This window comes from Haplochromis burtoni, unplaced genomic scaffold (genome assembly GCF_018398535.1).
Source record: "Haplochromis burtoni strain Fernald_Lab_line unplaced genomic scaffold, NCSU_Asbu1 Contig_451, whole genome shotgun sequence".
NCBI classification, from domain to species: Eukaryota; Metazoa; Chordata; class Actinopteri; order Cichliformes; family Cichlidae; genus Haplochromis; species Haplochromis burtoni.
Genome location: NW_024582812.1, coordinates 198,581 through 223,597, shown reverse-complemented (window position 1 = coordinate 223,597; position 25,017 = coordinate 198,581). Strand labels below are relative to the sequence as shown.

Below are 25,017 nucleotides of genomic sequence, written 5' to 3'. Positions count from 1 at the left end.
ATCCAAAATAAGTCCACACATCAGCTTTGAAAGCTGCGGGGGCCGGCTGTATCCTCTCCTCTTCAGTCATCAGTTAGCTAGCATCACACACGTCCACTGACTGTTCTACTTCGTTCTTTTGGCAAACTAGACGCTTCTACAGTTATCGCGAGACCTCGTTTTTACGTCATAGTAAAGGTGGTGAAAACTGCAAACCAGTGGCCGGAGTTTGAATTCCAACATACAAAAGAAATAAACAGTAAATGCATGTCATTTTTCAATTAAAAAAATCGATAACAGTGATTTTAAATATCGATTCAGTATCATTGCGCGAAATATCGCGATATTTGGTTGTATCGATATTTTCTTACATCCCTAGTGAGATGGAACTTTACCAAAAATAACACTATTGTATGAGGGGTTCAGGGTAGTGAAAACATGGAATAGGAGTTGTTACATAGCAAAGACATCGTAGAGAAGCAACAGGTATAGGCCATCGCCAAGATGAAAAGATTAAAAGGAAGGTGAAAATGTAAAAGCTCTGTGAGCTATTCTCATATCCATATTTGATTCTTTAATTCTACTAGAGCAGCTTTGCATGAGTCACAACTCAGAATAATCTTTATTTGTCTTATAGTAACCGACCAGTTAATTTACTTTGATCATGATTTTTGCTCTCTTTAGGCCAACTTTCTGAGTGTGCCTTCGAAACACAAGCTTTGGTGTTGTACAGGGCCACAGTTGAGATGACAATATTAGTGTATCCCATTTCTATGACATTATAGAGATCTGAGAATTAAAAAACTGTCTGAAAGTGTAACAGTATAATATAATAATAATTATTATTTATATATATATGTATTTTATTTGTTTGTGTAACAGGGGTGAACATGTACCACCATTTCTGTGACTTCATCAACCTATACATCTCCCAGCACATCAATAACTCCTTCAGCTCAGATATCAACATTGTCATGTGGGACACGGTGGGTACCTGATGCTTGCCACTGCTGTTTCAGTGGTGGTTTTAATCTACAATGGGTTTGTTAATTAATTATTTCCATTTAAGGGAAATAATAATGGATAATGAAGTAAATACAATAACTAATAAATAAATTAATAACCTTCCAAATCTTTGTTTTGCTGCACTTAATGCCTAAAATGTTTATGCCACACTTGTCTGTTAGAAGAAGACACAGGGCTGGATTTTCCCGTTCCCCATGAATTTATAAACGCCTCTTTCAGAGTTAGAGAAAACTGGCAGGAAGAAGGAAAGCAGTGACCTTTCATCACAAATTGCACAGTGCTGCAAGCTGCCGCATAATAGTATGGTAATAGATTTTTGTACAAAAGCAAAACTTCAGAAGAACTGCCTCTGGTGGTGCTCGAGGCATAATGTAGTTAATTTGGATTTTATTGCTTTGTTTTTTTTTTTTTCTGCTGTGACAGAGATTGAATCAACATTTGTTCCCCATTTTATATGTTTCTCCCAGAGTTTTTATGGTTATGGAGATCTGTTCAGTGAAACGTGGAGGGCCTTCTCAGAGTATGACATCAGCCATCTGAAGACTTTTGACTCAAAAAGAGTAGGTATAATCACAACTCTGGCAAACCAGGTATTTTTAGAGGTTCAGGAGAAGATGCCCTGTACCTACACAGCTGTCCTGGAAAATAATTTTGACATTATTCTCTGTTGCTGAGGCCAAAATATAAATGTTCTACGTTTTCTTTGGTGTTTGAACTGCACTATATTTACATAGTCTTACTAATTGCTTAACATGGAGATACACTAATTGACTGGGCAGAGACCAGAATCAGAAAATTATGAACAAATTCAGCCCTGAAATTTGTTCAAATAACAAATTGTCACCTCACCTTACATTTGCTCAGTTTCAGAGGGGGTCAGTGGCACAATGAGCTCAGATGTTCTTGGGTTTGACTCCTGACTTGCTCTGAATGTGTGTGCTCTTTTTGTTTGGTGTTTTTTTTTCTTCTTTTTTTCTTTTGGTAGTGCGAAGGATGCTCTCATGAATGTTTTGAACGATTAGTCAGAGATCAAAGTCTGATCTCACAATTCTCATAAAGAATTAATTTATTAAACTAATGAAATCAAGCCAAGTTGCTTAAGAATGGCACAAGGAAGTGCTTCCTAGAGAGTAGAAAAAAATTAGAGTTGATCATTGTTTTAAAGTCAGCTTCCACATGTTTAGGACGATACTACTATTTGCATTTATAATGGCTGAAAATGAAAAATGTGAAAAGTAAAGAAGAAATGGTGGAAATACTCTTCAACTATGTTCTGAGTGTTTATATGGCATAGTTTTCCACAAGAGGGCACTCTGTAAGATCTTTGTTGGCAACACACATATTTGAAATGCTACAAACATGACAACCAGTGTTTTGATGAGGGGTAAGATAAATAAAAAACTAGGAATAACACATGTTAGGAAAACCTGTTTATGTTTAACATGTGTGAAAGGTAAAGAAAACATCCTCGATATTGTAATATCTTATTTTTAAATCCCCAAATATTGGTAAGGGTATCAATCCTAAAAATCCTTTACTGGTCAGGATCTAATATCATTCCAGTGTCACAAACAATGTGCGGTTTTTGAAAGAGTTGAAACCATCAGGGGATTGTTTGGCTTTTCCGATACAGTAGTGCAAGTGTTGTTATAGACTCCCAATACATGCATGCATGTAGATGTCATTATTACAACTTGACAATAATTTCTGCGTCATATCAGATAGTTAAAGTTTGATCTCTTCCCATTTGTGTATAGGTTTGCTTCAAAGATGCCTTCTTCTCCCTTCTCCCAAGAATGAGATATGGTCTTTTTTACAACACTCCTCTTGTAAGTTACCCCCCGCATGTGTGTGTGTGTGTGTGTGAAAATTAGTGTAACTACTGAGATTCATATATGTATTTGCTATATGAAAACTGCAGTGTCTTACATCTTCAAACCTGCTTTGTTTGCGTCTCTATCTATTTTTATCACACATTGCATATATTTAAAGGTCTTTCCTAAATTCAAGATATCTGGTGTAGTCGTAAACATGCAGTTTAGGTCAAATATTTTTGTAATATATTCAAAGGCTCAGCAAGTGCTTATGTTATTTAAATGATAATTCCAAGGAGATTACTACAAAGAGGATCCCACGTAAATATGTGTCGTCCTGTGGTTCCAGCCTTGAGGTGTGAAATATTGATAGGTCAGCCTCAAGCTGCTTTTGATTGCCCCTGCTGCACATCATGTTTATATTCATGTGCTCACATTTACAGCTGCAGTACAACGGTGTGTATGTGATATTCTAAAACCTGAGAAATGCCTCATCTCATACGATACTCACTCCAGGGAGATAAGCAAATATCTATACAGCTGTCAGTTTCCCTATGTGTGTAATATACAGTATATATTTCTTTTATTATTTCTTTTTATCACCGTCCAGTGCAGTAATGTGATGGTATTGCTAGATTCAATTAGTTTTTACTTCATTTCAAATTTCAGAGTAGTATTTATGTATGACTGCATACATATTCTAGTACAATATTTGATATTAAACAGTTAAAAATAGTTATATAAATGTATATAATATATAAATTATAAATGTTATTGAAATTTACTCTTTATGTACTGTGTTAATGACAGATCTCAGACTGCTACAGTGAAGGGATGTTTCGGGCATTTTCCCAGCACATCCTGCATCGACTCAACATCACACAAGACAAGCCAAAGGTAGGAACAAAATCTCTAGGGAAACACAGCAATTACTTTTCCTGTGTCCGAGTTATACCATATAATATACATAACACCAAATAATTTCTCATAAATAACATTATGGCTGCACTTCACCACTATAGAGAACCTGTGAAAGCATTCGGAAGTTTCTTTCTTGTGCATAGATCATACTCCTACTGAATCAAGCCTTTGAACAATTATTTTGGTTAAAAAGTTTTCAGTTAAAAGCTCGTTTGCCACCACTTCTGTGGACTCACTGTTTGCATAACAATTAAGATATTGTTTCTTGAGCAGACTTTAGGGAGAGCAGTAGTGCCTCTTACCCTATGTATTCACAATAAAATTGTGGGACTATGTAAGATAAAAGTACTTACTGAGCTGCTTTGGTGGTCTCAGGTAAAATTTGATTTGCTCATTGATATCATGGGTTTGATTCATGGAAAAGGCTAAACTGTAATCAGTGGGACATTGACTAATACATTCACTAAATAAAGACTAAGCATAAGTTGGATGTATTTTACATTTTTTTCTTTGCTAATGCACGTTTATCTCATCTTATAATGTCTATATTAAAATGTTTATTTTTCTGTAAAGCCATTTTCAGAAACAGCAGGTCTGATGCAATGGGTAATGCCTCTTCAGGCTACGAGTTTAACAGTAAGAGCAGGTAAAACATTATGAGTGAAGGATGGTCTCCTTTTGAGGGATTTATTGCCACAGGTTCAGGCTGGTGTCTGTTTGTTTAGTCTTTGTCTTTGACTTCTCTAGAGAGGCAGATGGGACTTTTGTCTTCTGTTAGAATTGCTAAGCTTAAAGACTAACAAAAGCACAAATAGGAACAAAACATTTTGCACATACATTTTAACATTTTCCCCCAGTGACATTGCTTATTTTATTGTGTCTTACTTTGTCTTTGTCTTAGCTTTCATGGCACTTAATGTTCTTATTTCTTTTACTCTTTTTGTGTACAGTATTTTGTGACTGTTTGTTTGTGAAAAGCACTTAATAAATAAACTTTACTTATTTTATTTACTTACTTGCTTACAGCTACAACCTGTGGACAAGGGTCTGGAAAGTTCGTCATAGAGCCTACAAATGGCCAATGCACTTTGAGAACCTGTAGATTTTATTTTTTTTCTTGTTTTTTTTTACAGTTAACATGAATATGTGGAAGCAAATAGCCCACCGGTAGAAGTGTCTTGAATCTTCTGCAGCCAGAGTCTCATTAATGGTCTAGTGGTTAAGATTTGGTGCTCTTGCTGCCATAGTCTGGATTCAATTTCTGATAGGGAATGTCAAGTTTTTTCCCAGGTCGCAGTTGAATACCCTAAAAAATATACTTTTCCTAATTCCGCTTCTTTTCTACAGCGGTTAGCTCAAGGCTTTTCATATTGTATGATTATAGCCCTGTAAGACAAGAGGGTCTCTCTCATATCGCTCTCTTTTTCTAACTGCTTTTTCCTCACTTTGGTGGAAAATGTAATGAAATCAAGGAAAGGTTTGAAGAAGATTTTACAAGGTCTTAGGAAAATAGAAGCATGTTGCTTAAAGAATCCCAACTGTACTTACCAACTCCCTAAGAGCGTGATGGGAGATCTGTGCCATTTTGAAACTAGAGTTTCAAAAAGATGGACTACAAAGTGCATGTTTTACTTTATCTCAACGTGTTCTCACCATGTTTTTTTCATGCGGGTCATATAGTACATAATATAATGTCATATTCTTAAAATATGACATTATATTATAGAAAATGAACATATAGCCTATAAAAGAAAATACATTATTCTTTCTTTCCTTTCCTAGTGATTCAGTTCCTCCTTTCTGTAAAGGCTTTCGATGACTGAAATGCAATTCCCTCCATTAATCAATTATCCAACTCAGGGTGGGTGGGTAAGCGTCTGGGTCCTATCCCAGCTGACCTGAAGTAAAAATTAATTTACTGATAATTCAAAATGCTTGCAATAATGGAAACGGAACTATGGCAAATCGTAAAGGTGGTTTATTTTAATACAGTGTAATACAACCTATAATCTTCACTCAAGGCAACACCTGAACAGGAAGAAGATTTCGCTGCAGCATTGAAAACAATTTATCAAGTTAATGCATGAGGTGGAAAACAGTTTTAATTAACATTTACATGGTCTGTTCTATCTCTTCTGTTTTGAGATCACTGCTCTAAGTAGTAGGACGGTATTATCGTCTCTCCTTTCATTAAGGATAGTCCACTGTAGCTTATGCTAAATGAGGTAATTAAGAAACAAGGTAACTAAATTTTCTTTGTATCTGGACACAAATACTTCCAGGGAACCTTCCTAAGCAAAACTGACTATTCGGCTGCACCCATAATTTGTAGAAGCAAATTACACACGTGGACGCTTTAATGCTTGGCAGTTGAGTATTACACCGACATTATGGATGTGCACTATAAACTTCAATAGGAAGTCTTTAGGAATAAGGAAAAGAAACATAATTTCCTCTTCCATATTCTGTAAGTAACATTCAGAAACATCTGGCCCAGACTCTGCAAAAGTCCACGATCGATGCCTTTAAAAATGTTTGCCTTGATGGCACCTCCTCTTTTGCACTGAGTCTGCCATCATTTGCCATCAGCAGTAAGTGTAACATAACCACGATGTTGACTTCTACAATAGTTGATTGGTTATTGGATACTAAGTGCATCAATGACACTACACCCACCTCACCCCAACCTGATATAGTACTTTCTGAAAGAGTACACGCATAACTGTATACTGACAGTGCCATGCACTCACTTCCTTATTCATATTCTTCATCTATAACTCTCCAGACCTCCTCATAAGTGCTTTATGGTGCCATGCTTGTAATGATTGACTGTATCTTTATGACCAGCGAGGCCCGATAACTTCTTCCTTCCTGTGAAGCAGCTCATTGGGTATTCATATTCTTCACTGAAAATATGCTAAGAGGCTTTTCAGTGAGACACGGGGCTACGGGCGATAGCAGGCTGGCAACTGAATGAGAGGTCTTCCCAGCCCTGACCCTCTTCCCAGCTCTTCCTTTCATCCCTAGATTAATGACATCAGGCAGAAACTCACGCTGCTCTCCTTTATTGTGTCCTATCCATTTGCTACTGCCATCCCACTCCTCCTATCTCACCTCATCTTAATTTGCTGTCTTTTTGTTTTGCTCAATTGGCTTTTCCCCAATACTCTTTGAAATATATTTGAATTCGAAAAAGAGAAATTGTGTCTGTACTGATTGCATATAATTACCACTGAGGTATAATAGTTTGGTTTTTTTGTATTTAGATTATTTCACTGGTTTGAACTTCCTGCATTTATTTTGATGATAAGCTAATGAAGGGCCCTTACTGTTTAACAGTATGTTACAGATTGTGACCCCTCCAAAAGTCTAAATACTCTTTCTGATCACAAGATGGCAGTAGTAGACCGTGAAAAGAAATATCCCTAAGCTGGCTGTCTGGACTAATAAGATTATTTCAGGAAAAAAAAATCTCATTGTCACATTAAAAATTGGACTCTAAACGTGATTTTAGGCTATTGAGATTATCCACTGCGCTGTAAGTGCGTTAATTTGTATGAGCACCATGTTTTCCCAGCTGTCTATCTTTTGTTTGTCCTTGGCTGATTGTTTATTGGGTGCGTTGCTGTTTCCAGGAGGGGCGTGTTCGTGTCACCCTGCTTGCACGCAGCACAGAATACAGAAGGATACTAAACCAAATGGAGGTGAGTCCAGCACCACTGGCCCTTCTCTTTGTCTCTTTCTTCCTTGTACCTGTTCTTCACTCTGCAGGACAGGCGGCACAGAACTCTCCTGTTTTCTTACCGCTTGTCCTCCTTTTTCTTTCTCTTTGTCTTCTGTCTCTTTTACATTTCTGTCTTTACTTTATACAACTCCCTCACACCTCCTCCTTCAGCTATCGATTTACTGCCCACCTCTGTTAAGTGCCTATTTAAAATCTTATTTGTTATAAAAAGTATGAGTAAAAAACAAGGCTTGTGATTTATATTGTCACTGTCTGTATTTGTTTGCTGTCTCATTGATCACAGAACCTGTTCTTTTGTTGTTGTTACAGCTGGTAAATGCCCTCAAGACTGTGCCTTCACTGGAGGTCAATGTGGTAGACTACAAATACAAGTGAGTTATAGAGCGCTGGCTACACGAGTCTAGGAAGCTTTCAGTGCTGCTCAGCATTGGTCACCACACATTGTTATACAGCTGTGTGTAAGAATAAAGGAATCAGTCACAATGACTGATGTGTAACTCATTGTCTGTCTTTCAGGGATGTTCCCTTCCTGGAGCAGCTGAGGATCACCCACAACTCTGACATCTTTATAGGGATGCACGGGGCTGGTCTCACCCACCTCCTCTTCCTCCCTGACTGGTCTGTCATCTTTGAGCTGTGAGTGACATTGTCCATCTGTGTGTCAGCTGTACACATGCATGTGTGCATAGTTGTGTGTATGTGTGAGTAAAAGCCAGGTGGAGCACAGGCACGGGGAGAGCAGTTTGTTTTGCAGCCTGCTCTGTCCAAAGTACCCCTCAGCCACTTGGTATATGACTGTGAAATACTGTCTAATTAAGCAGCTCCTCATCACACCTGGCAATCCTCAGCAAAGGAGCTACTTGAAATGTGTGTGTGTGTGTGTGTGTGTGTGTGTGTGTGTGTAGAAGCATAGAGAGAGTTGGGTGTAGATTTTGGAGGGTGACACAAAGGAAGAAGCACTGTGTGCATAGAGAAAGAGAGACAGAGAGAGAGAAATTGAGCTAGAACGAGGGAAAGAGAGGCAGATCGAGGCGAGCAAGAGATAAAGTGTCTGCATCCGTCCCTCCTAGATATAACTGTCAGGATGAGAGCTGCTATCGAGATTTGGCTCGGCTGCGGGGCATTCGATACGTGACTTGGCAGAAAATGGACAAAGTGCTCCCACAGGACAAGGTAGGGGAAACTCCTGTATACGCCATTAGCTTCCCAGTACCCCAGCAGCAGCTTTCGTAATTCATCTCACCTGTGTAACATAAGTGTACACACTTAACCTCACATGTGCACACTGAATTATGTGCAGTTATTGGTGCAACAGAACAAATGTAAAGACTTCATTTCGTACTTATATAACATCTTTGTCCTCTTCGTGTAACAGTGAGGTTAGCGTGTAAACACACACGCCTATGCTCTTATGTTGTCTTTCTCCTGTGCTTCTGTGTTTCACACATCCTCTCTAATGCTTCTCTCAGGGTCACCATCCCACCCTTGGGGACCATCCGAAGTTTACCAACTACTCCTTTGATGTGGAGGAGTTCATGCGCCTTGTGCTGGAGGCAGCCGATTATGTCACGCACCATCCTAAATGGCAGCGCCGTGCCCTTCGTGATGAACTCTAGAGCGTCTGTGAGTGGACCGAGGGGGCGCAGACATCTGGCTGCTGAAGAACTCTAAACTTTAACCTGCTTTTTTCTGTGATGGGAAAAAAAAACTTCACATTGGCAGAGTAATCGTTAAGGTATCTTGAAAGGTTGCCACATTTACCAGTGAATCACAGTGGTGCAGCGGGTTTTTTGTCACCTACTATCTGCTGCATTGACAGGTCTGGATGAATGAAAACAGTATGGCGGACAGCTCGAGTTTGAATGGCTTTCACTAGCTCTATTAGTGTCAAATCAGTTAAAGGACTAGGCGTGTGTAGTGGAACCATCTGGAAAGCAATAAGATGTGTCCTATGCTTCTTCATTACCTCCCTGCGTCTGCTTCATTCCACGTCGCCAGAGTTAGCAAATGAGCAGCTGTTACGACATTCCTTCACATGCGACATCTTGTCCCATTTGATCAGTGTCACGTTGACGGGAGCCTCTAGAGTTGTTGACAGCCACGCTAGAATTTCTGCGCACATCCTGCATAAACCAGTCTAATACGGTGAACAGTATTCACATGCTGGATTCTCACATCCAGTTGTAGTCTGACATTTTGAAATCGTGGTTTTAAGTTACAATCTCATCCCAAACACATAGAAGTCTAAATGGTAAGATACAGCATGTGTGTTCCCTACTGCCATGATGTATTTTCTGTTGTATCAGTATTAATGTTTGTGTGTTTAAATGCAGGAATAGTATTTAGAACAGTAACGGTGCATACACGTATGTGTATGTTGTATGTTAGGATGTATGTGTATGTAAACCTTAACACTCCAAACATACTGATAAAGACTGTTTTAGGATGAAAAGCAAAAATATTTAACTGGCTTTGCAGCTCTACTCTTTGCTGCTGGATCTTTATTTAAATTTGACCTGGTTTTCTTTAATATTTGTCACATTTATTATTTAAAAATATGTTGTGCTGGTTTGATTGAATACCTTTTGATGCCAATGCCTTTTTCATTATAAATTCCTTTGCATTTTACCAAAGGAAAGTGTCGTTATGGTCAAATAATGAGAGTGCTGCTATTATCTGTTACCTTTTCCAGAGACTTCTGAATGCTGTTAGTTTTGTATTTTACGATAAATTTGTCTGAATTGGAATGACACTTTGCATGCAGTCTGGTGCTATCCACAGGAGTATTTTGAGCGATCACAAGAAAATGTTCATATTTCTTGGCCTCTGTGAGCCTGATGTTTTATTTATCCATGAGACTGTGTTGGACTGAGTCAGACACTTGGTTGGGGCTTTCCTAGACTTGCGGGCAATTTCATATTCAGGAGCTGTGTTAAATTTTAAAATAAATAATTTTAAAAAAACATGCTGAAGCATATCTTTGTGTCTATGTAGGCCATATTAGGCATCAGAGATTTAATTCATCTTAATTTAATCAATCATCTTTTGAAGTCTGACCTTGGAGGGAAAAACTGAAGCCTCTGCCTTGCCAGTTCTTGCTGATGCCAGACAGCTCTTTGCTGTGGGTTTCATTATTTTACTGAGTTCAGGTCTAAGGAGGGAAAGGGCTCCTCGCAAAAGGGCACTTGTTCAGTTTTTACTGTCACCGTAATAAATCTGGATGACCTCAAAAACTACCCGAAGTACCCGCGTGACGGATCGTGGCCACATGGGGGCAGTACAACACCACACATGAGGCCAAATCACCAGCCTGCGCTGTGTGATCGTTCCTGACAGACTTGGTTCAACGGTGTAGACACCGAGAATAATTTATTCACAAACGTACCCAGTGGGTCACAAAGAGACAATATTTGTTCAAAAGCGTTTGCTTCAATATCCCAAGTTTGCTGTCAGCAGTCGTTCTCCTGCGTGTTCTTTTCGGATGTTGTGTCTGAACTTTCAGAGTATTGACAGACACCGGGCCTGTCTGGGATGGACACTATTTATGGCCCTGCTCGGGTTACTGCCAGTGACCTCGTAAAGAAATGAAGAATCTTGATGCAGAGGGGGATCAAAAGCAGAGGAACCAGGATGTCTGTTTTCATTAACCTTCATGACCGCTGCGAATCGATGAGTAAGTCATGGTTTTTAGCGCAAAACTGACCAAAGCGCATTCTAAATGGATCGTCTGCCTGGAAGAGAAGGCGCACTCGGTCACCCAAATAATTTCCAGCATGAGATAAACTGCAGAAAGTTACAAGTACGTAAAACTTTCCCTATGTGTGCGCACACGACAGCTTTTGTTCAGGGTTCCTTCTCTTGCCTGTCAGGTCTTGCCTTTCTACCTTAGGCCTCAGTTCAGACTTCTAAGGATGCACATTACGGCTATTCCCCGTTATGAAAATGTGGATTTTTTTTCTTCAGTGAGAATTAATAATAGCGTCAAGATGATGAGAGCGATTTCAAATAAAGACTGAGGTTTAATTACTGGATGGAATTCCAAACAAAGCGATTGGATCACGTCTGAGCCGTCAGTCCTTCATTCTTTCATAAAGCCATTTCTTGCTGTAATTTGCAGCACGATCATTAGCATAGTCTAATATATCTCAAAAGACAAACACTTCTCACGCCGAACTCAGACAAATCAATTGCAGCCCGCTCATCTTACCATGGCCACTTTTCCAGGCGTGCCCACACCAGAAAAAACAGTGCATTTCAGCAGGATTAATGCAGGAATATCGATCAAGTAGTAAGAAATATTCCTCAAGTTATGAACAGACATTTCCATAATGTTTTTCTCCCCTGTTATTGGGGGGGTGGGGGGTGGAATAATTCCAAACGATATCCTATAACCCTGGTCTCTCTCTTTACATGACATGCCAGGAGGCCTTCAAGCATATACTCTTACTTTTTCCACAACACAGAAGGACATTTCTGCGACCTTTAGCATTTCATGTTAGCTTAAACGCCAAAACGGTTTGTTTTGTTGTTGTTGTTGTTTGTTTTTTTTTAGGAAAAATAAATCTGGTGACTTTGAAATCTCTAAATGCAATGTGAGGTAAAACGCAAGGAAATTTAATTTCACACCATTCGGCGCTCTCCAGAAAAGTGGCCAGGTCCACATGATGCAGCTTCCTTTTATACTATGTGACCCTCTGACGAACGATAGATGAGATAAGTGCTGTGGGCTGTTGCATCCATTAGCTGCCTCACTTTAAGATAAAAGGCCTCAGATCCCCACTGGGACACACGGGTTCAGGACTGTAGATACAATCACTTGCCGCTACAAACAGGATATAGTATCAACTTTTTTCCCGCCCCCTCCTTTACTTACCATTTACACCGTTAAACCACTTTTATCTCCAAAGTGGATTAGCCGCTTGACAGCAAAGTAAATCCACAGAAAAGCCCGGTGACGGAACACCGGAACAGTCTGGAGCTGTCCAACTCGCTGAATTTGTATGCAGTGCGTCTGGCGCTCTCCGTGGTGCTGAAACTAGGAAACTTGCTTCGGTTTAATGTTTTTTATCTGGATCTTGCGAGTAAAAGTGCTGCATGTACCTCACTCCTTGCAAACCTACATCAATGTCTAATCTGTTCTCAGTTCAAAGCCAGACAGATCGATTTGTAATAGATTCAAGCAAAGATTAATCGGTTCAAAGCAACACACTGGACTTTCTCACTCTATACACAGGGGGCAAAAATGGTCCCAAGGTGCTTAGGGCAGTGTCTGAGATTACCTATGCTTCATGATGTGGTTCACGGCGCGTGGTTCATTTTTGTATAAATTTTAAAGAAGCAATAAAAGAAAAAAAAAAAGCCATAACCTCAAAAAATACAATTAAAAAAACAACCTCAGCGGACACTGAGTCCATCTTGTCGCGCAACAATGCTGGCAACAAGAAGACAAGGAAGACATCTGAGTCTGTCTGATAGCCCTTACTTTTGGGTCGTTAGCAGGCATCGACATCCCCAAAGTCTTAACGACTGCAAATGCAGCGCAAAGCAATCAATCGCCATCAACACACAAGAATATTCTGGGGATGGAATAATTGATAGGCTGTCTCCTGGTGCGTAACGGAGAGGCTGCGGTGATTAAATTCTGTTTAACATCTTGGTGGGTGAAAGGGAGGTGGTGATAGTGGGTAGTTTTACATCATCCGCGTGCATATCCGAGCAAGGAACCTAAGTATTGACATCCACACACTGTTTGTAATATGAGCGAAGTGTTGGGGCGAGGTGGGCTATTATTTGACGAGCACAGGTCAGCGATTTTTGCACAGTCGCGCACCTGTCAGTCACTCGGGAACAAAAGCAGACAATCCTACTCACACACACACACACACACACACACACACACACACACACACACACACACACACACACACACACAAGGGTACACGAATAATGAAGTGGCGATAACTGAAGTGTGAATGTTCGCTGGAATGTTCAGCTTGTGATCCCTACTAGGCAAATCCATAGAAATCATTGATGTGCATTGTACGTGTACTTCGTACCTTAACAGACACCGAAACTACTGATCGGCTTAAACAAACAAGCCAAAGTGGGAAAAATGATCTAAAATCCTTTTAGATCGACATCACTGATTTCTCATTCAAATATGATTTGCAACTTGTGCCATATAGCTTATGTCCTGAAGAAATTTCAGGACTTAATATAACCTCAGCGTTTAAAAATTCTGGAAATCAAAAGTGAGATGGAACACCTTAAGATTAACTAATGGCAATCCAAAACCCCCACAAACCAAACCAAACCAAAAAAAAACAACCCACTGACGTGTGTCTCATCTCTCCTTGGACCTATACGTACGGTCCAGGCTACTTGTAAACTACATGACATCAGTGAGGAAGAAGGGGTGTACTAGGGAGCTGGTGAACTGGGCGGGCGCTGTTGCACGTGTTCTGAATGGGGAAGACGGGCTCGCATCGCATTTCTCAGGTCCAATCGATCCCTGCTCGGGAGGAGCGACGGGAGAGCAACTATCACTCCTATATCACTATACCATCACTCTCATCAGCATCTCCCCGGCGACTATAACGCCTCTGTGTGACAGACTCACATAACGAGATGAACTTGTGCGGAGTGTCATCAACCCGGTGTCGCTTTGGGGGAATTACGCACTTCTGATGACTTTCTCCTCAGTCTGGTTCTGAGATGGGACTCAACGAGATCATGGCAAGTTGGAGCACGTCCTTATTACGCGAGCCCTGTCTTCTAGCCCGGTTTCGGAGGGTTGGCTCTGCGGAGTGGCAGCATATCTCCTCACTCATTCTTTAGCGTGTTTGTGCGCGGGTACCCGGACGGAAGACTTACTAGGATTGCCCTGTTTGGTGTGAAAACAAAACGCCTTGGAGTTGAAACAGAAAGTGGCAAAGCTCTACTATCGCCTCACCTGGACTTTGTACAGCTACCAAAGATCATGCCATCGCGGTTATAGATTTGGGTAAGATGTTTTACCCCCTTCTCTTTAGATTTAATTAGTATAATTCACGTTTAAGTTCTCTTTGTCTCCTTCATAACGCGCGGTCTGTAGGTTAAAGCGTAAAGGCTAGGGTCGGAGGAGGACTTTGTATGTGGAACATTTTTCTATGTCGAGCAGGGAGAGAAGAGGTGGCGACTGACTGGCAAACTGAAAGCAACTTTGCTGCTGTTTGGCTCAGAGCGCAGCGGACACGCTTTGCTGGGGAACGATGTGTTATTAACAGCGTAATTTTCATAGAAAACCTCGCCGATCTCCTGATCACTCATGTCTCCTCATTTTCATAGCTTTGCGTAAAAGAATGGAACACACGACGAGCCGGTTCAAACGGCCGTCCGTCCTGTGATAATGTGCAGCGCGTGCCGTTAGAAAGATCGCGGAAAAATGAGGTGAGATTGATGCAGTGTTTCATCACTGTGAGGTTAAATAAGCGATCGGTTCCGCTTAGCACCTATTGAGTGCTCCGCCAGGCTGATCCGCTGACCAGACTCTTTTTGCTCGCCTTCTAATCTCTTTGCATGGATTGAGATCGGCTGGGAATAGCGGGGCGCGCGCAGCTCAGACATAGAAGAGAGAAATGAAGTGCCGCCGGGTTCTCCAAGCAGATTGCGCACGGAGCCAAGGAGGTGTGTTGCAGAACCTAATGGCCACACTCTATTGGGCGTACACGCACAGAAGCGTCTCTCTCTCTCTCTCTTCTCTCCCTTTCTGTGTGTGTGTGTCTTTGTCTAGTGCACACGCACACACACACACACACACACACACACACACACACACACACACACACACACACACAGCCGAGTGTGGAAAATTACTCGGTGCATGTTAATGGGCGCAGTAATGAGACCCAACCCCTATCGTGTTGTAATTGTTAGTCATCCTTGTCTCCACCCTCCCTCTCCCTCTCCCTTCCCTTCCCTTCCCATCCCATCCCATCCCCTCCTCCCTCCCTCCCTCTCCCTCCCTTCGCTTGTATCCCTGCCCGTCCTGTGGCTCGGCTCTGCAATTTGTACTGTATTGTGTAATTATTTCCCCATTGTTTTGAGTGCGCCGGTAGTGGCACTCCACAGAAAGCGGTGTCATTAGTGTGACAGGGCCGACAGGCGAGGGAGAGGGGAGCCTGGTGGAGGGGATCGGTCCGGAGACTTAATTCTCATTGACAGTCACATTAACACAGGAGCAGCACTCTTAATCCTGTGGAGATTACTCTCTCCAACCTGACTCCCTGTCACCCACCCATCCTCCAGGGGCTCACTTACTCACACGCTGTGACAAACACCTGTAAGAGGGTGGCACTCTGATATCTGTGCGTCTGTCTGCAGTGGATGGCTTCTCCTCTGTCTTTGTCAACCTTTTCCACCCTTCACCCCCTCTGCCTCTCTTCCTCCGCAGCCCCCCTCCAGATCCACGCACATACACAGTTTTCACACACACAATTTTATCATCCATACCCTTCCCTTTTTCTCCCCCTTCCTCTTGTAGCAGGTCCCAGTGATGGGACAGCAGGTATCCTCTGAAGCCTATTCTGCTCTACATGTCTCAACAACCTCCTATCTACTTACCCCACAGAGAGCTGATTGGGATGACTGGATGGGAATGAGGTGGGGAGGGATGGATTGTGTGCATTTGTGATTGTGCATGAGGACACAGCCAAGCAGAGAGGCCACGACAGCGAGGAGGAGGAAAGGGAGAGCAGGGGAGGCGAGAGAAATGAGCTGGAGAGACAGAAATGATGATGCAAGGGAAAGATGTGTATGTGCAAAAGGGAGAAACAGAAAGCCTATATGTGAAATGACGTGTGTCTGTAATAGCAGGAACTCTGCACAATGGCATCTAGTAAATCTGTGTACTTGTTTATGTGTGACGGAGGGGTGAACACTGCATATTTGAGATGATGATGATGATAATCTGTGCATGTGTGTAAAAGGTGTTGTGGGTGATATGTGAATAAGCAAGAATTAGACATGTAGGACTGATGAGGTGACAGCAGCGTGACAGATTGGAGCTCACCTCCACATGTACGCACACACACACACTGGCATAAACAGATTTCTGTGATAAGTGGATTCTTCCTGACTAAGAGGAGGAGGAGGACAAGGAGTGGTAGAAAAAAAAAGACCAGAGAAGAAGACTAGAGAGGCATGTCACTGTCCATGTCACCGGGAGAGGGATAGGGGAAAGGACCCTCATTTGTAAATGACAATGTCCTGGACAGCTTTTCATTTCAGGCAGCTTCTGGGGATATTGAGTCAGAAAGCATGAATAGACGTCATGTAACAGCACTGGAAAATAATGCCGTCACTCATCGTCATGAAACCAGGCTCAGTGAAAGCAAGCTCTAAGAGGACTATTGTGTCTTCTCAAAAATATGAGATCCATGACTTTAATGGAGGAAGGAGCGACATTAGATCAATAAGTAAGAGTGTGGTATGCATCTCACTTTTGTTTCAACCACAAAACCACAAGTGGACAGAAGTCATGACCTGTGGTGAAAAAAGAGTAAAGTTCAGCTGGTGCTTACAGGCCAGGGGGATAACATTTGATACATCATTAACTGTGAAAGGTGGCTATCCAGAGTGTATCTATCGGTTAATGAACGATACATCAATTCAATTCAATTCAATTCAATTCAATTCAATTCAATTCAATTCAATTCAATTCAATTCAATTCAATTCAGTATGTATAGTACCAAATCACAACCTCAAGGCACTTCATATTGTAAGGTAAAGACTCAACAACAATACAGAGAAAACCCGGGCAATCAAACAAATCCCTTTGAATTAGCACTTGGTGACAGTGGGAAGGAAAAACTCCCTTTTAACAGAAAGAAACCTCCAGGAGCCATGCATCACACGCTTCACTGTACTTTCTAATAAAAATGACCTCAAACAAACATTTTATCAGATTATGAAAGCATTTTAAAGCATCTCATGTTTTAATGTTTTCTTTCACACAGCAATCATTTTCTCATAGTAGGCTCCAGCTGGTCCCGGCAGTAAAGATCTCTTGTTGGAGGGCCACAGTTGTTCTTTACCTTTCATCCTGTCCTTTGTCAGACAGTCAATCAGTTGAAGACAACAAGGCCTTGGCTTTTCTGTGTGGTGTCATAACACCAGCCCTCTGACTAAGTCTAGCAGGTCTTGCATAGACTGGCAGCTCACACCGCCACATGAAAACTCCTGCTGTCCAGCTCAAGAGAAATGGTGAAAGACATAGCCGTGTATTTCAAACTTCTCACTTGTCTTGAAAATAGTAATTTGACTAGGAGTTATTGGATTATTGTCCACTTTGTGTCAGGAGCTTTTAAAGAATCTGTCATGTACTACTGAGGGGTTATTTTTTTAAAACAGCTGTTTTGCTAGTATATTTTGGAGTAATTCATTTATGTTTTAATTTGAGTCACTTCCAATTGGAAGAGAGTTTTGAGAATGCCGTCATCCCTTTGCAAACACTGAAAATAACTCCACCTTACAGCCCTCAAGGTGATATTCTCTGTAGCTCCGACTCACTTTGACCATGACAAATCTCCCTAAGTGATAGTAATGATTGTAATTGAACAGGCACAGTTGCAACCCACAGTGCTCTATCTATCACCTTGGATGCAATATGCTGCTTCCACTTGTGTGTGTGCTTGGATTTTTTTTTTTGTGTCCATCTGTGTGTGTCTCTTTGAGAGACTGTGTGTCCCTGTTCGCGGCCCCTCTGGCAGCTGGCAGATGTGCTGTTAACTGTGAGCGACAGTGTGAGTGTGTTCGTGGGATTATGAAAAGCTCCCACTGTGCTGTGCTGCCCGGGTCCACTGTAAAGCTGCTGCGAAGAAGCCGTGTGGCGACGGCAGAGCCTGGGGCGGTCATCACAGCAGCCCTCAAACAACGCAACAGCTCGTGAGGGGGAAAGAGGGTTTCACCCCTGCGGGATTGGAGCTTTAAAAGGGAGAAGTTGTGAAGAAGAGGAAGGGATAAAAAAACAAACAAAAAAACCCCCACAGAGTTGAAAGAGAGGAAGTGAGAGAGACAGCCTAATGCGGGAGCTGAATGGGATGCTGAAACTGAATGAGTGTATAAGAATTCAACAGGGAGGAGCATGATAGTCATGAGACGGTCAGAGGAATGTGTGTTTGTGTGTAGGGAGTAATGGGAGAGAGAGAGTAAATACCCCAAATCAATTCAACTTAACTGTAATTTGCTGTAAATCATGCATGAAGTGGAATTGTGCAAGCGTGCTATCTGTTGCCCATATTCCCCTGTATTGAACAATATATTATTTTTCCATCAGATCTGGGGGCCCTCTAAAAAACATAGCACCATGGGTTCATTTAAAAATGTGTTTCCTCAAATGCATTTTGTGGACTCAGAGACAACAGCTAACTCACGCACAAGGACACTAATACATTTGTGCAATCTAAAATCCTCCTAAAGGGTTTTATGTGTGGTGCGAGCTTCCACATGGAATCACAGGCACTGGTGTAATTGCATTAAAAATTTCCTTTGTTGGTAGATCTGTCCCTGATATCTGTGTATGATCCTCACATAGAATTGCTTTGTAAGAGTGTGTGAGGAGGTTAAAGGCCCCGCCTGCCTCAGGGGAGCACAGTGATATGGTGTCATGCCCCGAAGACTCACAGACAAATTAATTCACTTATTGACACTGCTGACACGTCTCAGTGACTTTGTAAAATGAACAATTGATCCCCCCCCCCACACACACACACCTCTCTCATACTCTCGGCCTCTCTCTGTTTTTTCTCTGACTTCTTTTCCTCCTTTCATTCCTTCCACTCTGCTATTTCCACTGTCTACAACTCTTTTATCTGTAAGCTGCTTCCTTCCCCCTGCTTTCACCCCTTTCTCTTTCCTACACGCACCAACCTCTCTTTTTTAATTTGACTGGCCAATTGACAGCCATGGCACGTATGGTAATTAATATAATTACACACAAGCTGGTCATTAACAGGAGTGGGGACTGAAATAATCAAGATGTCACTTGTCTGCATATCTGAGTTTCAGTGGGGATGTGCTCAGACAGCAAGAGAGTGAGAAATAACATGTGCGTTTGCACGAGTGTGAGGGAGAAGAAGGGGAGGGAATGTGCTCCTTTACCTGTGTGTGTGTTTGTGTGGGCATTTAATTAAAACAATTGTGTGAACGAATCTCGCAGCCCAGAGAGTGTTCAGAGAGTGTTTGTCCAGTGCTTTTTTCTGGGTCAAAGCAGTACGCACAACTAGAGGCCAAAAGCTCAAAGAAAATCAAAGCCAGCTCCACATCAAGGCTGTTTATTTTCCATTAATCATAATTTGGGCACAAAACAAAATGAATGGCTGCTGCTCTCAGGGGACTCTCTGTCAGGGCCGGGTCTCCTTTTGTTTGGCTCCAGGCCGCCGTTCAATACCAGCAGCCACAGAAGAAGGGTCCAGTCAGAGTTAGCAATACACTGCAGCATGCACACTCTGCTCTTGACTTTTTCATTTTCTTATTCTTTGCACAGAAAGGTGAAGGGTTCTGTCACTTTATTACTACACTAGGTCATGCTGTGTCCTTCCTGCCTCACTGTGGTTAACCAGTTTTCTTCTTCATATAAGGCTTCTTCTATGTCTTGGGGAAAACAAGAAGTATATAACATATACTTACAATGAAAGCGTAAAGAAAGAGAAGAGAAAACAGACAAGGAAATATGTACACAAGACTAAAAAGTTGCTTTCCACATCATGCTAAAACCATGCAGACACACTGAGTGCACGATTACTAATTTGGCACTGAAAAAACCGCGACCGTGAAAAGCTACTTTCTATTTGTTTCTGTACACGACACGATGAGTAAAATGTGAAAACCTGCTATGCAATCATTCTAGCACGAAGGCAGATCAGTTGCGGAAATGGAGAACTTACTGAGTGAGCAGAGCAGTACATAAAGATTGTGCTTCACCCCCCTAAATCACAGTCTCTACTTGTTTTTTTCTTCTTCTTTATCACAAAAGCAAGCTATGGCTAGAATAAAAGAGGAGTAACAACAAGAGAGAAGCATCAATACTGCAGATACCTAGTTTGTCTCGAGTGGAAAGGGGGGAAGAAAAGCTGCCAAAATGGGTGTGGGTGTGTACAATCATCAAAAAGTGTCTCCTATTCTTTCCTCCTTTCCATCCATCTTCCACCGCTGAGGGACACTGACTTTTAATGGCCTTTTATTGCTTTATTAGGGTGCGGCAGATTTACTGCTGGACCGTGCCTCTGTCTGTCAGCAGCTCTGAGGAGGATTTCTCTGATCTATGTTGGCTCAAGCTGGCCGTCTAGGTTTTAAATGACAAACTGAGGAAACCAGGGAGTGGGCCTTGGCCACAGACTTGTTGTATTAGTGAGCTAATGTTTATTAGCCTGTTAGTGCCTACGCTTCATCCCCTTTTGTAAAACAACTAACAGCGTACTCCCTCTCCCCGCCGCCCAATTCAGTGGAAGAGGATGCTAAAACACTTTAATGACACTTGTTAGCAATGTGGGAACATGACAGGTACATTTAGCAACCTTAGAAGTGCGTCTGCTGAGTTAATCTAACTGTACAACAGGTGTGATCTGCATAGATGGGTGTATCAGTAAAACGGCATGTTTGTGAATGGGTGACATGTGTACACCAGCTTATGAGCGGCATCCAGACTCCCAGGAGTGGCTGGTCGCCTGCTGCAGCACATGAAACGTATAGTGGGAGTCTGATCATTTCTGGCTTTTATCTATGGAAGTGAAGGAGTGGAAAACAGTGAGGGAGAGGAAGTAAGATAAGTGCTGGAAAGAAGGGGATGTAGAAGTTGGCAGAGAGAGAATGAGAGTGGAGCCAAAGAACAACCTTGGAAAACACACCAAAGAATAGAGACACAAAAATAGATTCACTCTCTAGCTTGCTGCACATACCGCTCTAAATACACGTATATTTCTTGGCCGCCGGATTGTGAGACGATAGCTTGTGCAACAAGGTGGGATTTAGACTTAAGTGCAGGCCGATCAATTGAGTCATAATGGTACCTCAGTGCCAAGGCCATTCTCTGAACTCTGCAGTCGATACCAGTGCCAGGCAATGGTCCCAAACTCAGACTGTTGCTTACAACTCTGTCTCTCCTCTCTCTCCGTCTCCTCACCTGGCCATTTCAGCAAATGTGGGGTCTTCCATTTAATTGCTTGCTGATTTATTGGAGGAAGAAATACAGTGGAGGAGGTGTGATGTTGCGGGTGGATGACAGTAAACAGATTCAGTGTTGCTCTGTATCTTTCAGGTGCCTTCTGACCCCCCCACCATAAAATATTTATAAGAATCATGTGCTATGACGTAGTATTAATCCTCAGCTGCTGTGTACCTCACACAGAGACCTAGTGCAGATTTTATTATGCAGTTATGTACACTGTCATACTGATTCTACCAAAGACTATACTGAAACGCCTGTTCATAATATGTTAACAGTACAAAACAAACTAAAACAAAGTAATTTAGGATTTTAGGCATCAACTAAAAATTCTGTAGACGCTGTTGTTAATGTGAAAACAAAACATGCCTCAGTTCTGAAGATTTTCTGAAGGGTGGCCTGGATTTTATGCGTGCCCTTCATGTGTCTGACTCACATGCGTAATGTCTGACATTTTAAGATGTCTTCTTCATTATGAGTTGAAGCAGAGAGATTGTCGGGGTGTCATTAGAATTTGCAGTTGGGAGGTATTGAAAGAAGCAGAGATGCTGATCTGCACACTGAGGAGAGAAACGAAAAGGCACGAACGCACACACACACACACATACACACACACATACACACACACATAGACACACATGCACGGAGGCAAGAATCCTTTGGCGAGCAAGGGTGAGGAGGAACAAACAAGAAGCAGGAAGAAAGTGAGCTGGGCAAAGGAGGACAGACAAATGCAAAAGGCTGTGCCATATGAATGCATACCGCAGTGTTAATTTAAGTTTGTACATTGTGCCTCACTGTGTGTAATAAAGTGCATTTGTGTGTGGGCACACACCAGCTCTATCTGCCCAGCGACCCAGAGGAAATGGCAAGGAGCACCATGCCGTATTGGTTTTAGAGCTGAAAGCAGACAAATATATAGAAGCAGAACATTACACATCCTAACTGAATGATAATACTGTGCATATCGGCAGAAATCTGAAACGCTTCACGTAAGATTCCACTGGGCTTTGTGCTTTTGCCCGTTTCATTTTCAATATCTTTCCGCCTTAGGGAGATGCACTTTGTTTTACACTGATATGCTTTTTGTCTGCTTGGTCTTTGTCTGGGCAGAGAAAATCAGCATACTGAGATGCTGGTGTGATGCTTGTGTGGTCTACAATCTTATTGTGTTGTTTTTTTGTGTGTTCACATTTATTGGAGTTCACCCAGAGACCACGTTCATGTATCCGGTAGCTCTACTTTTCTGTTTTCTTTGAATTTTGTATTCTATTTAAATAGTTTTAAATTCCAAATAAACCACTAAAATCCAATACTGAAAACCAATCTTGCCTAAGTAAAAAGAGTCTCATGAAATTGAACATATTCCACAAAAAAAAAAAGAAAAAATAATTTTTTTGTTAGATTCTGTTCAAGGTCCTTGTATTATCTATTTGCTGAAGAAACAGTACACAAAGCTCCTGCTAAATATGTAATTTGCAAGGATTATTTCTGAAAAGAATCACAAAGAAACAAAAACAAGACAAATAATATACAGTTTTTATGTAACTGATCACGAGGATTTGTCCATACATTATTTGGCTTGCAGTGATGTATGTGCAAGTTATTCATGTAGCTAATCAAATAAACATGCACATGTAATATAAATGTATATTTTATAAATATATTTTAAACCCATAAGACCCATTCAGATCTTACACAGTTAAAAAATGCATATTTATTTGTAATATTGATTGCACAGGGACAAAATGTTTATGATCTGACAGCAGTAAATATCTAGCATTTAAAATAAAGCCGCAATTGGCCCAATACAGCCAACATAACACAAACAGTCAAACCTAAACAACTATCATTGCCTCTCGCTGTGTAGTGTTGGGCAGACGAGCAGCATCTTCAGTCTTGGGGTAGTGTCAGAGGAAAGGCCTTGGGATCATAAAAAATTTAATGTGCAGTTCATAATATGAGTCTATGCTCATTTAATTTTTATGTTAATTTCATCCTGCTTATTTTGATTGTGTTACTTTATGTGTTAGTGAAATGTGCTCAGCAGCAAGAACGCTCAGCTGTTGTTAGTTGCTGAGAATTCCTTCGTCCAAACCACCATGTTTAATGGATCGCCATCATCTTTTTGGTGGCTGGCGAGGCAAACATCAGCCTGTCAGTCAGTCGGATGGCTAAACTATCCCGTCAATAATCTGAAGCAGACTTCAACAGATACAAATCTCCTTCTTGTTTCTCATTCATTTTTAAAATACATTATTTAATATTACAGAAAATTTCACAAAGCCTGCCTATGAACACTGGTACATACAAAGCAAGAGACACTGAAGCTATCAAATAATGGTATGGCGCCTGTTTTTTGCAGTTCTGCCGAGCCGCGACTTCCTGTGCTGCCCTGACAAATGATATAATCTGTGAGTGACAAACAGCACGGTGTCACGGTAAACCCTTCCTGCGGGAAGTGTCTTAGCCTTTTATTTCTGATGCACAGCAAACATCTTTCCTGATGAGGTCAGAGACTGTATGCGGTATAATACATGCAAGTATAATTTTGCAAGTTCACGGGTGCATGTTCGTGATTGTGCACGCGTGCGTGTAGAGCACGGGCAGATGATGCTGTTCGGATGCAGGGCACACAGGATGTATTTGTGGCAGAGGTAGGATCGTCTCATTGCATGACAATAAGCCGGCGTGTCAGTCCTGTGTGTGTTTTCTGCAAGGAGTGACACAACCCAGGCCTCAAGACCTTGCAGGCGCCTGGTGAGGGAGGATGTGGAAGTGATGATACAGAAGCAGCGATTATTTTAGAAAGAGTGAGGCTTGATGTTCTTAGATAAACTTGAGGATGTCGTTGCACTGTTTGCTAAAGTGTGCATGTCCTTCCTGCCAAACACAACAAGCTGATGATGACCAGCTGAGCCCCACGCACACGTCATCTTGCTTTAACATAATGTCACCGGAGACTTTTGCCTTTTACTGCAGTGTGTATGTTTGCTGATTCACACACTTATTCCCAAATAGATACAAATAGATCTAGATATACAGTATATATAAGGTACATTTATTACACAGTTAAAAGGCTTCAATCTGTGATCTGTGTGAGACACAATAAAGGTGACAGTATTGCTGTTACTGATGGCATATTTCACTGAGTCCCAGTGGGCTGCATCTGGAGACCACACACACACACACACACACACACACACACACACACACACACACACACACACACACACACACACACACATAAACACACATTCATACATATACACATGCACAACTGTGCTCTCTTAATGAGTGTTTCAGAGAACAAAGCTGATAAAAATGCATG

At 41.6% G+C, this 25,017-nt stretch overlaps 2 protein-coding genes across 3 annotated transcripts in view; both read left to right on the top strand.

The window, feature by feature from the left end:
- The window catches only part of eogt (EGF domain-specific O-linked N-acetylglucosamine (GlcNAc) transferase), a 54,073-nt gene extending 42,650 nt beyond the window's left edge, over positions 1-11,423 (top strand). The window contains exons 8-16 of the mRNA XM_005945456.3: positions 862-965; positions 1,473-1,565; positions 2,763-2,834; positions 3,630-3,716; positions 7,376-7,444; positions 7,795-7,856; positions 8,002-8,121; positions 8,556-8,658; positions 8,955-11,423. Of these exons, the coding sequence (XP_005945518.1) occupies positions 862-965; positions 1,473-1,565; positions 2,763-2,834; positions 3,630-3,716; positions 7,376-7,444; positions 7,795-7,856; positions 8,002-8,121; positions 8,556-8,658; positions 8,955-9,101 (857 nt within the window). The 3' untranslated portion in view covers positions 9,102-11,423. The remainder of the gene's footprint in view (positions 1-861; positions 966-1,472; positions 1,566-2,762; positions 2,835-3,629; positions 3,717-7,375; positions 7,445-7,794; positions 7,857-8,001; positions 8,122-8,555; positions 8,659-8,954) is intronic.
- Positions 11,424-13,896: 2,473 nt separating this feature from the next.
- The window catches only part of tafa4b (TAFA chemokine like family member 4b), a 38,203-nt gene continuing 27,082 nt past the window's right edge, over positions 13,897-25,017 (top strand). For both annotated transcript variants that reach the window (XM_042213543.1, XM_005945455.3), the window contains exon 1: positions 13,897-14,488. The gene's annotated coding sequence lies outside the window, so the exon portion shown is untranslated. The remainder of the gene's footprint in view (positions 14,489-25,017) is intronic.